Source organism: Castanea sativa, chromosome 10, assembly GCF_040712315.1.
Source record: "Castanea sativa cultivar Marrone di Chiusa Pesio chromosome 10, ASM4071231v1".
In the NCBI taxonomy this organism is placed as follows: domain Eukaryota; kingdom Viridiplantae; phylum Streptophyta; class Magnoliopsida; order Fagales; family Fagaceae; genus Castanea; species Castanea sativa.
In genome coordinates, this window is record NC_134022.1 from 22,701,318 (window position 1) to 22,716,129 (window position 14,812).

The following is a 14,812-nucleotide window of genomic DNA, read 5'->3' on the forward strand; positions in this document are numbered from 1 at the left end:
TTCCACATTAAATAATATAATCCCAACATACAGGTTATCCACTGATGGCTTTGGTCAATGAAATGAAATTATTTCCATGTCAGATTACTGATATTAACTAAGACATTATAGAGATCTACTTGTTCATTTGAATATTAAGTCATTCATGCTATGTATATAACTTGTATTAAGATAAAAAGCTAAATATTTCAGTAAGTAAAATCTGTAAGGGATTAAAGATCAAAATATTGAATTTATCATTATCATTGTACGTGATTACAATGGAAACAAAAACACAGGACAAAATGATGGCAGTAAAATTATAATAAGAAAAAGCTACTTTGAGAAAGAATCCTAGGCTGCTTATGTCTTGATTTTCAATGAAGGGTCTTTTGTGGACTTTGCTTCAGCCTCCTTTGTTTTGTCCTCCTCCCCTTTTTGCTTGGGCCCAGTCTCTTTGGATTTGGGAGTTAATTCTTTGATGACGAGGGCAGCATTTGAAGGTTTTCTGGGACAAGGTTTGAATTTGTTTTCCTTTGTCCTTCGCCCTTAGTGGAGGGTCACCCTGATCGGCTCTCTCGCTTAAACACTTCTCAGTCTTTTCAACTTGCTCCGCCGCTTGATTAGAGCCAGCAGATGCTTTAAGAGGTGGGAGAGGTTCTTGGACTGGGGATGGCTGTATAAGGGGCACTATCTCAAGAGCAGTTGAAGGAGGTGGAAGGGCTTCAATCGCACCTATGTCTGGGGGGAGCCACACGTTTTCGGCCTTCCTCCACTCTGAGGTAGCAGGGACCCCTACCACATTAAGGGCCTCTGCCCATACTTGTTGGCAGTAATCCCTGCATACTTCAGCCAGCTCTTTGGCCAGTCGGATTTTCGTTTCCTCAACCTCCTTGTTGAATGAGGCAAGCGATGCGGCATCCACAGTCTCTTTAATGGTGCGAGCTGTTTCCTTGGCTTGTGCTAACTCGCCCTTCAAGTGCAAGATGTCTTGCTGGGCAGTGGCTAGCTCCTCTCCTTTGTTGTGAAGTTGCTTGCGTTGCTCCTCCGCCTAGGCTTTAGCTGTATTAAGTCCAGCCTCAGCACTCCTCCTTAATTTCACCTCTTCCACTAGCTTTTCAGCAAGTTTCTTCTTCTCCTGCTCGGCTAGGCCAAGAGCTTTTTTAGTCTCGATCCGGATGTTGGCCTCAACCTTAGCATCATTCCAAGCGTCCTCCACCCATTTCTCTGCTACAAAAACCTCTTAGACAGCCTGCACAAGGGTAGTAAATAAGTGCATTATGAAGGATAACCTAAACATGTGTATATGTATAAAGAGGGTTAACAGAAAGTAAGTTGCAAAGGTAAGGGAATTAAACGATACGTACCAAAACCAAGTCCCTTTTTAGGGACAGGAAGAGATCTGGTTGCCTCATCCCCTTCAAAGCATCCATATCCTTGGGCAGCAAAATGGGCTGTTCCAGGGCCTCGGCTAGGTAATGGGCGTGCCCTTTTTGGAACTCCCTTATGGAGGCCTGGCGAGAAATAGAAGTCTTATCCAATTCCAAAGGAGGTGACCACTGGGACTGAGTGCGGTGCACCTTGGCCAAATCATGACTCCCCCTACTCTCCATGGAGGAAGCTCGTGTCTGGCCATTTGACACTTTTTGTTGTTTTTGTTTTTTCTATTGGGCCAACTCTTCTTCCTCAATCTCACCCGTTCTTTTCTTCTTCTTGAGGTTGGGTATGGTAGTGAGAGGGCCTAGAGAAGGACGTGGGGGAGGGAGATTGGCAAGAAGTTGGGATCCCGAAGCGTCTTTCATAGTAGCTTGCTTGCCCCTTTGTGCAAGCAGATCCCTCAAACTTGTCCCTGGTTGTCGAGACATTTCTTCTTCTTCTTCCTCGGAACTATTATCTACACGTGCAACTATGAAGCCTTTGATACCAAAGCTCTCGGCAGGTTCGTTTTCTTCGTCCAAGATGTTGACAACGTGGCCCTCTGAAGGTTTCTCTGCTTCCTCAAGTCGAAACCGGTCTATTTCCTCAAGGGACAGGCGAGGAGATATGGGCTCTTCTCGGATGGCTGTTGCCTCAAGTTGCACCGAACGAGGAGCTGCTTTTATTGGGCATACGTATAGGATGACAGAAGGGTCGTCCAGTAAATCGTGTGGAGCAAGGAACTCTGGTTTCGAGACGTCTATCCTTCTACATCTCCAATCACCCGCGATGATCGCATTGCCGATATCTTGGAAAGTAGCCGATAGCGGTTCGTATCCCAAGATGAGATGGGCTGCCTTCACTTGCAAGTCTTCACTCACGAATACCTCGGATCTTAAAACTCTATTGAGGTCCGCGATGCTAGATAGGCTTAAATGGGGCGATACGTGCTGTTTATCTGAAAAATGTTCGAGGAACTAAATATGGTTAGATCAACAATAAACATCAAATAAAGAGGAAACTAAGATACAATATAGATCTTAATGATAAAGTTAGGAGAACTAAACCCCAGGCCAGGGAACCTAAATCCTATGGAATTACACCTGGTTTTCCCTATTCAACTGGACAATAAGGACCGTTGTACCACTTCCCAGAGGCGATTAAGTAGTCGTCTTTCATGCCTTTGTTAGATTTGGAAAGACACGATATGAGCCTAACAATGCTAGACCTAGACTTGAGGTAATACCCTACGCCTTTAAGTTTGTGACAGTCATATATATGGGCAACGTCGTGCCATGTGAGTCTCAAACTCATTTTCTCGTTGAGAGCATCGACACAACCTAAGATTCTAAACATGTTAGGTGTACATTGGTCTGGGCATAATCTATGATTACGCAGGTATTCACTGGTTACGTTCTTCATGGGAAGTTTCATTCCACCCTCCAAAAATTCGATTATGGGAATGACAACTTCTCCTTCTTTCCTATCGTCAGCTATAGCTTCTAGGGCGCAATATCTCAAACCCGCTTTCTGAGGGATGCGGTATTTGGCTCGAAAACCCTCCATACCGGCGTCGATATCTACTAGACATTTGAATCTACCCATTTGGTTGGAGTAAAAATGGAGATTTAGAAAGGGAACGGGTACAATTAATGGCCGAGGATTATAGCCAAGGAGAAAAAGAATTTAAAAGAGTGAAAACTTACGAGAAAATGAGTAGACAATTCTTCGCGAGCTTCTTGTGAGGAGAGAAAAGGAGGGAGTCTTAGGATTTGATTGATTTCTGGAGTAATGAGTTGAGTCACGACTTCCTAGGCATTTTTATATATGGGAGGCGGCATGGAATGGGAGTTATCCCGCTCAAATTTTGAGAAAAAACCCGAACCGTTGGATATGCATCTCACCGTTGGACGTGGAGGACAGGGCGTTACTTAGAGCAATTAATAGGGGTCTTATGGATTTCGAGGCATCAGAAGCAGTTTCAAAAGGAGTGAAATGACATTCTCATGTGTAACGGTTTGAGAAGCGTGCGAAGGCTGTGGTGTTGAATCAAAACTTCATTTTTCTCCTCGGATGGGAGAAAAATGAATTTTTGAGGGGCTATTGTGGGGGCAGAAGGGTTAGAATATGTTCTTGGGTCTTGGGCTTGATCCAAGGGTATTAACTTGTCCGATGAGGGTTTAGTGATAATAACTATATCGAACTTAAAAGCCCACAAGCAAACTATTGCGAAAGAGGTTGGTGGAAATAGTCCGAGGAGGGGGATCTCCTCGGCTATATGAAGTGAAGACTATGCTATGCGCCATGATGTTTATGAGGAAATGCTAGGAGGTCAGGTGGATGAAGATGTGTTCCACAAGGATACAAAGAGAAAGAGTGAACGAGAAATATCTTAGAAAAAACTGCTACTACCGCATTAAAGACTTTGCACCTACCTCTCTGGCCGCATTAATAAAGAAATGACCTCTGAACAGTAGTGATTAACCTTACAGCTATTGTTTGAAGACTTCAAGAGGGTGGGGGATGGGACAAATATCTATTTTGGTGATCTGAGCCATACGTGGGAGATGGAGAGAGGAAGGAGGATGATATAAAAGGAAAAGAAAGGCATTCAAGCAGGGGGATCGGAGAAGAAAGAGAAAAATACTGTACACACCACCTTCAATTGTAATCTATTTTTAAAATAAAAAAAGCAATACAAGTCATCCTCGGCTTACGTCCCAGGAAAGTTTCTATTACATAATCAATTTGTCACACGTAAATTGGGGATCTAACCCATCATTTTTGTTATCCAACATCCATAGAACTTAGGTTTCAAGTCCACACTCTACAAATTTCATTGTATAGGGCTTTTTGGGCCTACACCCTCGTACTGTTGGGTTCGGGTGTGAATTGTGAGCTTATAATAACTATTTTTAATAAAAAAAATCTAAATCTAAAACGTGTAAGATTTGTTTGTTGTTGTTTTTTCAATTAAGATTTTATTTTTCAGCTTAGATATTATAATAAGAAAATGATTAGATGAAGAATTTGGATTGTAATCAAATTATGATTTTTATCAAACAAAAAAATAATAATTTTAAACAACTTAGAAATTATAGGAGAAGAAAAATTATATCTAAAATTATATCTATTTTTTATAAAAATCTAATAAATTTCTGCAATTTGGTTAAGCCACTTGGTGAAACCACAGTTTCTAAATCCAACTTTTGTTATATAGTATATGATTATATGATATATAAAGTAATAATAATAATAATAATAACTAGTCGCTAACCCGTGCGATACACGGAAAAACTATTGACTCTGAAAAAATATCCAACAATTAGTAAGTAGACATTCTGAAAAAAAAAATTTAATTGAAATTAATCCAAACAAATAATTAATCAACCAAAAATATAGTTTTTAATAAAAAAACAAAAAAATCACATGAACCTAAAACTTCAACCTACTGAGACACAAGTACCAAAAACTCCAAGACCTAAAACTTCAAAATTTATAGAATTTCCAAATTCTACTTCAGATCCAAACCAAATTCAACAAATTTATATATAACATACCAAATAAAAATTTATCGTTTCATAGGTTGGAAGACATAGGTTGCATCTTTGATTTTTTTCCAAAAAATAGAGATGCTCTTATAATTATTTATCGTTTCCTAGACTCTAAATTGAAGATTTTCTTGAACATTTTTTAATGTATTACTGTTTCATATCTCTCTCTTTCTCACTGAGACATTAATTAGTTTTTCCTCATTTGAAATCAGTATATCGCAATAGTCAAGAATGCAAGCAACGAAATGCATATTTTATACATGACACTTAATCTCAAGGATGTCAAAATCCTAAAATTCAATGTTATGTTCCTTTTTTAAGAGATGCAATAACACCGAAAAAATCCTGGTGTTGTAAGCATTTGATAGAAATGTAGTTTCAAAACTTTTACTGACTTTAATTTTTAAATCCTACATTTAGATTCTAGGTATCAATCCCGAGTTCAGGGTATCATAAATATGCCAAACTAACCACGTGTTACTATATACATATATAAGTCCCCGGTAAGATCATTTAGTCCTATAATAATTACATAAGTTTCATGCTTTCCATGTTCATAGTGATGCATCTTCTTTAGATATAGTGAATAATATGATCATTTATGTTAACAGAATATATTACCCCTTGATCTTGACACTTCTCAGCACTTTCCTGGAGCATGTTTACATAAAAATCAATTTTCTTTGAAACCTCTTCCTCCATTGCTCTAATACTCGTTCCAGCAAAAGAGTTAGGACGTTCTATGAATTGGATACCCACTATGTCAACCCAAAAAAGAAAAGGCATACAGTGATTGAGTTTGAGTTTAAGTTGGACTTGTCACAGAGATTGAGTTTCACTCTTTGTTAAGTTTTGATTAAATAAAAATAATTTTATTTTAAAAAAAATGATAATGATAAGTTTGAGTTTGAGTTTAAGTTGGACTTATTAAAGAGATAGAGTTTCAAACCTGGTTAAGTTTGAACTAAAAATAATAATTTTATTTAAATATTGTGCTGGCGTGAAAAATTGTGAGAGCTTCAGAAGCTTCGGTTTTATATATATAGATAATAATAATAATATGAACAAGCTCATATATCCTATCATTCAATCGCATAATAAAGATATAAAATAAAATAGGAACATAACCAAATAACTCAATCCATGAGATATATTCACCTAACTTTCATAAACATGGATTTGAAAAAAGCTTAGGGGTGGCAAATTTTCCTTTGATTTTTTTCTCCTAAAAGGGAAAAATGTATTATCACAAAACAACAAAGTATATATATATTGAAAATCTCAAAATAGCTAGATTATATATACATTACATAGGCAATACTTGGAATTTAAATTAAAAATTAAAAAGACTATGCCCTATTTTGTTACATTATAATTAAAAGAAAATGCTCATATATAATAAAATGTTTTGTTGCATTATTTTATAATAGTAATCATTAAGAGATAACAATTGAGCAATCAATTCAATTAGCATCCCTTTGCACTAGGGGTGTGCCGCCAACCTGCCAAAACCGACCCTACCCGATCCGACCCAACACACCGGGTTGGGTCGGTTTTTAGGCCTTGATGGGTTGGGTTGGGTTAAAAAAAAAATTAATAGAGGGTCAGGTTGGGTTTGGGTCATAAAATTTCAAACCCGCCAAACCCAACCCAACCCACCCATATATTTAATATATACATTCAAAATATATTATATAATTAATAATTTTAAAAAAAAATAATCAACTCTTCATATCCTATATAAAAGTCAATTAGTTCACACAAACCCTAGTAAATTACTTTTGTTGTTTAGTCATTAGTGTTGTTTGCCTTTAAAGAGTTACATTGATACTAATCTTTGAGTTTTTTAATATATTTATATTTATATTTTTTTTCTACTCAATTTAATAATAATAATAATAATAAAAATTTGTCCAATCCATAGGTTCAACACGACCCATGTGGGTTGGGTTGGGTTGGATTGGATTGAACTTATGTGATGGGTTGCGTTGGGTTGGGTTGAATTTTTTTTTGACCCACCATGGCTAGTTGGGTCAAAAAATCCCCTCAACCCGACCTATGCACACCCCTACTTTGCACTTTCAATAGAGATCTCCACACATTTCTCAAAGAAAAAGAGAAAAGAGACTTTCACACCTTCAAAGGTTCAAATCCTCCACCTCACAACTATCAAATTAAAATATATAAAACTATAGAGAAATTAGCACCAATTTCATTTATTATGGGGTGAGTTGAAATCTCTTGTATCAACTCTCAAGCATAGTTTCTAGCAACACCCATCAAAATTCTAGGAGAGAGATGCAAAATAAGTTCATCTTCACACAGCTTAACAATCTCATCCTTTGGAAGAGTAACCATAACCACCCTGCCTAATGGACCTTCATATGATGGAGCTCGAAAAATCAAAACCTGCCCTATTCCAATCACTGGCTCCACATAATAAGAAACTCGAATTGGTTCAAAACCCCCTACAAAATCCACAGAATATGGTTCCACAGTCTCTAAGCTAGCACAAATGAGATCACAGTTATTCATTAATGGATGTGATTGACTATCATTATGTTCAAGCCACTCAATCAAATCCATTATTCCCTCATTATCCATTTTCTCCAGGGCCTCTCCTATAACCTTAGTAGCTTTTGATAAATTATGTTCTTCCAAACCATTTGAATAAACTTTGTTATAAACCATGCAGTTGCCAAAAAACCCTTTATCTAAACCCAAAACTTTTCTCTGATCCAAACACAAGGACATGTTCACTAGTCCATTTCTCAAACCTTTCACCTTGCTAATACAGATCCATAAAAGCCCAGCTAGGGCCTCAAAAGGTGATGATGGGTTAGGCTTCTTGGGTGCAGAAATGGGTTGAACCATGTCCATGCAAGCTTGCACCATGTGGTCAGAAAATGAGAGAGTTACGGTTGTGTGAGTGTGGTTTGCATCTAAAAATGGAGCAGAATTCTCAATAGAAAACTTGTAGTGGTTAATTAAGTCAGTGTAGGGCTTGTGGTTGGAAGTTTTGTTAATGGGTCTTCTTGGAGGCAATGGGTGGAAGAAAGGAGGAGAAACCATTTTTTGACCCAAGGTTTTGTCAGCCCAAGCCTTGAGGATCATGGTGGCACAAATGGGGTCTGCAAGGAGATGAAAGCAACTCAGGCCTATTGCTACTCCACCTTCTTCAAACTCTGTTATCTGGAAACAAAAAGCATTGTTAATTATAAATATGAAATTTGATATCGCATAAAAGATCTGAACTGAAAATCTTTTTCCAACAAAAATAATTGTGTTATAAATTTGAAATAATACTATGCACCTAATTATTTCAAATCCACATATTAATAATATTTAAATCCATTCATGGGTTTTATAATAGATAAAAGAAAAAATTGTACTTATGCATACCTTATTTAAACCATTTGAACTAAAAAAAATTAAGTCTAAATCCTTCTCTTCAGTACATAATTTTTTTTTTCATTGTAGTCCTCTATCTAATTATGAAGTGAGAATAAATTAAAATACTATCCTGATATTATCAAAAGGAATGCTAGAATAATAGTTAAGTGATAAAATTCATTATTTCCTAAAAGGTTTCACAAAAATGTGAAGTAATAGGTACCTGGACATAAAATGTTGACCAAAAATATGGTTTGTGAATCATGTCTTCCCAATACACAAGCTTAAGCTCCTTTTCTCTATCTACACTTTTTAGCCAATCCTCCACACTCCCCTTGGCCCTTGCTTCCACCATTCTCACTCCAGCATCATTACACTTGATCATCCAATTCCCTTTCTCATTCCTTATTAACCTTCCAGTCACTTTTGGAAAATGTGTAAGCATTTCTGAGATGGACTCTCTAAGACTTACTGTGATCTCTCCAGCCTTTTTTTCTCCCCAAGACTTACAGTAGTACACAATCCTAATGTGATTCTTCTCCATTAGGTGGTCAAGGACTGAAAAAGAGTGGTACTTTCCTGGTTGGATTGGTTTGGTACTTACCACAGTTCTTTTGCAAATATATGTGATCTCTGCCATTGTTAAGAAGTATTAGAGAACAATAGTGTTGTATATATGATTTTGGTTTCTTTGTGAACTTTTATATGGTAACAGATGTGAGGCTGAAGGGTCTATTTGTGTGGTTACCAGAAACAAAACAACCATTGTATTTTTTGGGGAAAATGAGATTCTCATGAACCATGAAGCTTTTGGTATTTCGTCTACGTTTCATAAGCCTCAGGGTTATTCATTTGAATTACCAATTGTAAATTTGGAGTTAAAAAAAAAGGATCAAACAATAACTCAAACTACCCAAAAAAAGGTTCAAATGGCAAACTTAATAGTAGAACATAGGACTAGAAACAAATCCCCAAGACGATAATTGAGTGAAAAACAGAGAGACATATATGTAATACTAATATATGTGAGCGTTACGAACAAAAGCAAAAAGTTAGGTATTTAGCCCGTCAGATAAGGCAAATTTTTTTAAATAACTATAAAATCTAAACTATATTATTAATTAGCCAAGATTTGAAACTATTTTAGTTTCTAACAAATCGAGTCTGTTGGACTCGATTTTACTGTAGCAAATCGAGTTTTAAGGACTCGATTTCCATGAGGTGGGTTGCTGATGTGGAGGAAAAAAAATCGACGTGGAAATCGAGTCTCTAAGACTCGAGTTCCCTCAGAACACATCCAACCCAGAAAACCCATCTTCCTCCTCCGTTCTTTTTCTCTTTTTTTTTTTTTTATTCTTTCTCCATCTTCTGTCCCAAGAAAGTTCTTCATTCTTCTTCTTCTCCTTCCTCAAACATCCAAACACTTTTCTCAAAATTCCAAACCCAGCGATCTCAAAATCGGAGCAAAAACCCAAACCCAAAATTCACGATCTCAGCACCCCTGCGCCATGGGTTTGACGACCTCGGCACCGGAGTGGCTTGGGTTTGTTGATCTCGGCACCGAAGGTTCGTTTTCAGTGTTTTCTGGTTTGGTTTGTCTCTTGATTCATTTTCTGTTTTTTCTTGGTTGATGTTCTGGGTTTTTTTTCATTTTTGGTTGGTTTGTTTGTGTTTTGTGGGTTGCTGTTCTGGGTTTCTGGTTTCTGGTTTGCCAAAGAAACTGCAGTTTGATCGAACACACCAGAGAGGAGGGAACCAAAGCCACAGATGGAGACGAGGTCGTCGGAAGAGATGATGTTTTCGAAATCGGACTCGTCGGCGAGTTCTTCACTTGATTTCGATAAAGGAGCTTGGGGGCGGTGATCGGAGGCCATGGCGAGTTCTTCAATTTCTGCGTTGGTGATTCCTGCTGTTCTGGGTTGGGTGATTTTTGCTTGGGTGATCTGGGTTTTTCTGAGGGAACGTTGGTGATTTCTGCTGTTCTGGGTTGGGTCATTTTTGCTGGGGTGATCTGGGTTTTTTATGAGGGAACTCGAGTCTTAGAGACTCGATTTCCACGTGGATCCACGTCACCTACGCACCTCATAGAAATCGAGTCTTTAAAACTCGATTTGCTACAGTAAAATCAAGTCTGTTAGACTCGATTTGTTAGAAACCAAAATTGTTTCAAACCTTGGCTAACTAATAATATAGTTTAGATTTTATAGTTATTTAAAAAAAAATTCCGTCAGACAACCATGTAAGGAAAAATTTTTTAAATAACTATAAAATCTAAACAATATTATTAGTTAGGCAACGTTTCAAACAAATTTGGATTCTAACAAATCGAGTTTTGTGGACTCGATTTTGGGCTCAGAAATCGAGTACATTGTACTCGATTTCTCCATCGCGGCACCCGCTGAGTTGGATAAAAATGTCCACGTAGATTACAAAGTCAAGTGCATTGGAGTCGTTTTAAGAACTCGAGTCTAACAGACTCGATTTGTGTTCAATCGTCCACGTGTCCCAAACACTCAAACTCCCAGATCACTCACACCAAAACACCCTCACACAGCGCGCAGATCACACTCAAAACTCCCAAAATTCGAAATCACTCAAAATCTCACTCTCAAACACCTCGCAGATCTCACTCTCAAACATCACAAAATCACAGAATCTCAAAATCTCCCTCATCTCTCACTCTCAAACCACAGACGCTCAAACCCACTCAAGCACGAGACTCTCCCTCAGTCTGTCATTCTCCGCTCAACTCATCGGCGACTCAGCCTCATCGGTGGCTCGGTCTATCGTCGTCGGCTCTGCCCGTCGTCAGTCTCTGACCCACCATCTCTGCGAGCCCAGCATCTCTCTCACTCTGTCATTCACCGTCTCTCTCTCACTCTCAGGTAATTGATTCATCCTTGGTTTTTTTTTTTTTTTTTTAAAGGGTTCTGTACATATAGCTTATTTGAACTGATTGAACGATAGAGAGAAAAATTCGATCAGTGATCAGGCATAGAAAATGGAGAGAAAAAAATTTGAGAAGACAGTCACGCTTCTGCCTCCGTCAAACCCTGTACCCTCCACTGGTATAGTTTTTGTTTTTTGATTCTTTAAATTTGGGGTTAAATATGATTGAATTGAATTTGGGTTTTGGCTTAGGTTCGGTTTTGAGTAAGGAATTCGGTTTATAATGGTTTTTAATATCAGTTATCTAGTTTTTCTTTGGGATATTTGGGTTCAATTTGTTTTGGGTATATGTCTTTACTCTTTAGATCTTCATGGTTCAATTTGGTGCTGCATCTCAACAAAAATTTTATCATCCGCTGTTTCCATTTCGTTCAACAAAAACAAGCAAAAAAAAAGAAACTCTTCCCTCTTCACGCCCTGTTCATTTCGTTTCTGCAAGGTCAGCATAACATTGTTAATTATCCTAATCTATTTGCTAATGAATAATTTGTGGTTTTTTGTTTCCATTCTAAACATTCTTGAATTAGGACGAAAGATCAAATTAATTTGAGGCACAAATGTTTGGGATTTGGGGTTCCTAATTAGGGTTTGCTGCAATTATAGATTTCAATTCCTAATTTGTTTTCCTCTTTGTACGTTTTTTGTTTTTCCCAGGGAAACACCATTACAGTGGGCAGTTATATAGATCATTTACAGTTACAAATAAATTTCACTTCATATTTCTTTAGACAAAAATCAAGAACCAAAAATTCAACTTCGGTTCTGATTCTTCACCCTTTCTTTTTAAACGGTGGTGAACCTTTGGTTTTTACAAAAACATTTTGTGGGTTGTAATGCTAAGTTCCATTTTAGTTTTTTGATTCAAGTTATTGAGTCATATTTCAATCTAGGAAATTTTATTTCTCTTTTACTGGACTCACTTTTTTCAGATCTCCAATTGAAACTTCTAAATTGGGCGAAGGTACGTTATTCAGAAAACTTTCTCAAACACCTCACACAGTCGCACATCTTTAGAGAAACAAAAGAATGCCTAAAAATTAATCTATAAAAGCAACGTTCTGCCTAGGTAGTTACAAAAAAAATTCTGTGGTTTCATATCTCTTCCCCCCCCCCCCAAAAAAAAACTTCTTTCTTCTCCCTCTGTTTCTTTACATTCTTCTCTCTCTCTCTCTCTCTATTCCTGCAACAACTTGGAAACATTTTCTCCACACAAGTTTTTCCCTGTTTGCAGAAATACTCAGAAACAAGACTTCTTTTCTACTTTTTAAAAATAATTAAAACAACTGATTCTACATTTTAAAAATAATTAAAACAACTGAATCAATATACATAGCAGAAAAAATTCTGAAAAAAGAAAAAGAAAATTTAGTGAGAGAGAGAGTCTGTAAAATTTGCAAAGGTAAGTTTTTACTAATTTTCCCCTTTATTTTTCTGGTTCTGAATTTATTCTTGTGTTAATAAATGGTTGATTTTGTATTTACATAATTTATTTTTACTATTAATTGGCTAATGAAATTTGAGGGCATTTGTTGAGGAGGAGGAGGATAATATGTGCTATATGTTCAAAGTCCAGCAAGATTTGGTTTTTGAGACTAGTTTATGATTAGTTTTAGGGTTATTTTACAAAAGAAATACAATTGATAAAAATATGGATAAATAATTAATGAAATATATAAGAATTTGTTTTTGTTGCATGTAATACTATAGGTGTTGAACAATTATTGTATCACAATGTCGGGTGAATTCATTGAATTTTGAGTCATTGTTATTCTGTTTTAGTACAATGCAGCCATACAGATGCATTGAGAGTTGAAAAGAGTTGTAGTTTCAGTTGTTTCAAGCATTCGAATTTAGTTACCTGCTTGGTAAATCATTTTTTTAAGGCATTGAAATAAAAAAAAGATATGTTATCTATTTGTTTATTATTTTGACTCAACCTATTATTTGAGGATTGAATATAGTGAAAATGGCTGCTTTCCTAATTGTTGCAAAAAAAAAAAACACAGCAATCACTCACTTTTTTTTATAGGTTTGGTTTGATACTCTTCAAAATTTGTATTACATGCTGAAATTGGTAACATAAATGCGTGTATGCATGTTTTGTTTGAAATGTAATTTTCCAATTAGTTTTTGTTTAGATGGTTTTCCTCACCCTGTGTTTGATGTGGAGCAGCTTAGATGGTGTAGACTCACTATGTTTATATTTATTTTTGTATCGTAGATAGTTTAGCCTTACTATACGCATTTTATCTTTGCATCTTATAAGCCTTCAAAGAGATGAATGATAATATCCCTTCTCTGATCTTGAAAAATTGCTGGTATGTCAAGTAGAAATTAATTAATTTGTCAATCTTACTTATTTTAAGATAAGTGCTAATCAAATTTAGAAGCTTTGTGTATTATGCCAAGAGCAGCAGCTTTTGTATTTAGTTTTTTTTTTAGACTAGCATGGAGTATTTTAGTTACAAAGGAAGTGGGTCTACCACAAGCCAAAAAATATATAAATACATAAATAAAGAAATTTGTTTTCAGGATTACATCTGATGTAATTTGTTGGAGCTTAACATCTTATTAGAGAATGTGGAGTGCATGATATTGCTCCAATATTCATGTTAGCTGTAAAGGATTAGGAGTATCGTTTTAATTTTGGAAGCTAATAACCTATTGTTTTACTAATTTACTTTGTTCAAACACAATCTGTATCTTGTATGTTTCATTCAAGCCATAAATGGAGAATTGTTGTAATACCACTTTTTTGTTTCTTTTGTAGGAACAAAAAAAGTTTCCATCATTGGTATTGAATTTTTTTGTATCATCTAACTTAAAATTCATTTAAAAATCTGTAATATGCCTTTTAGTTTTGCATAGTGATAAAGGTGTTCATTAAAGCTTGTTATTTGTTAAGTCTCTCTCAACCCTCTCTTTGAATCTTTGCCTCAAATTTATAATATCTAATACTATGCCCATCCTGCGTAATCATATATAACTAAGTTATATAACTTATATTTTAGACCAAGTTACAATTTCAACAGCAAATACTATAATAGGAATTATATCCGTAGCCTTTTGTACTTTCCTATGTTAAAACAGAGTTCCAAACATGTTTATATCTATAATTATTTATAGATGTGAATTGATTTTCTCATGCTCAACCTTTACCACTCTGATGCAAAGAATTATTGTAGTTCTTAGCCTATATGGATCATATCATTTGAGTTTTGCTTTTGACTTTGTCTTTGTTATTCTGCTTGCAATATTCCAGCTAAATATAGGCATTTTTGTTTCTCTGCATTACTATAGTTCTTAGCATGTATGGATCATTCTTCTTCAATTGGGTTATAGGAAAGAGATGATATTTTAGGAGGAGAATGCTTGAGTCAAGATTGTCAAAGCATTGAGTAACCATGATAGCTAATTGCAGTTGCTATTGGTTTATGTGTAAATTAAATGTCTAGAACTAACATAGATGTGGTAATAGTGTTTATTGAAATTCTTGATAAATTGAATCTTTGGGTGCATGA

The 14,812-nt window shown here is 36.1% G+C and overlaps 1 protein-coding gene across 1 annotated transcript; it reads right to left on the reverse strand.

The window, feature by feature from the left end:
* Nucleotides 1-7,202: 7,202 nt before the first annotated feature.
* Nucleotides 7,203-10,338, reverse strand: LOC142612243 (protein ECERIFERUM 26-like). Its single transcript, XM_075784363.1, has 3 exons — nucleotides 10,084-10,338; nucleotides 8,566-8,985; nucleotides 7,203-8,141 (listed from the first exon to the last, which is right to left on the reverse strand). The coding sequence occupies exons 1-3, from the start codon at nucleotides 10,336-10,338 to the stop codon at nucleotides 7,203-7,205; spliced, it is 1,614 nt and encodes a 537-aa protein (XP_075640478.1).
* Between the last annotated feature and the right edge of the window lie 4,474 nt (nucleotides 10,339-14,812).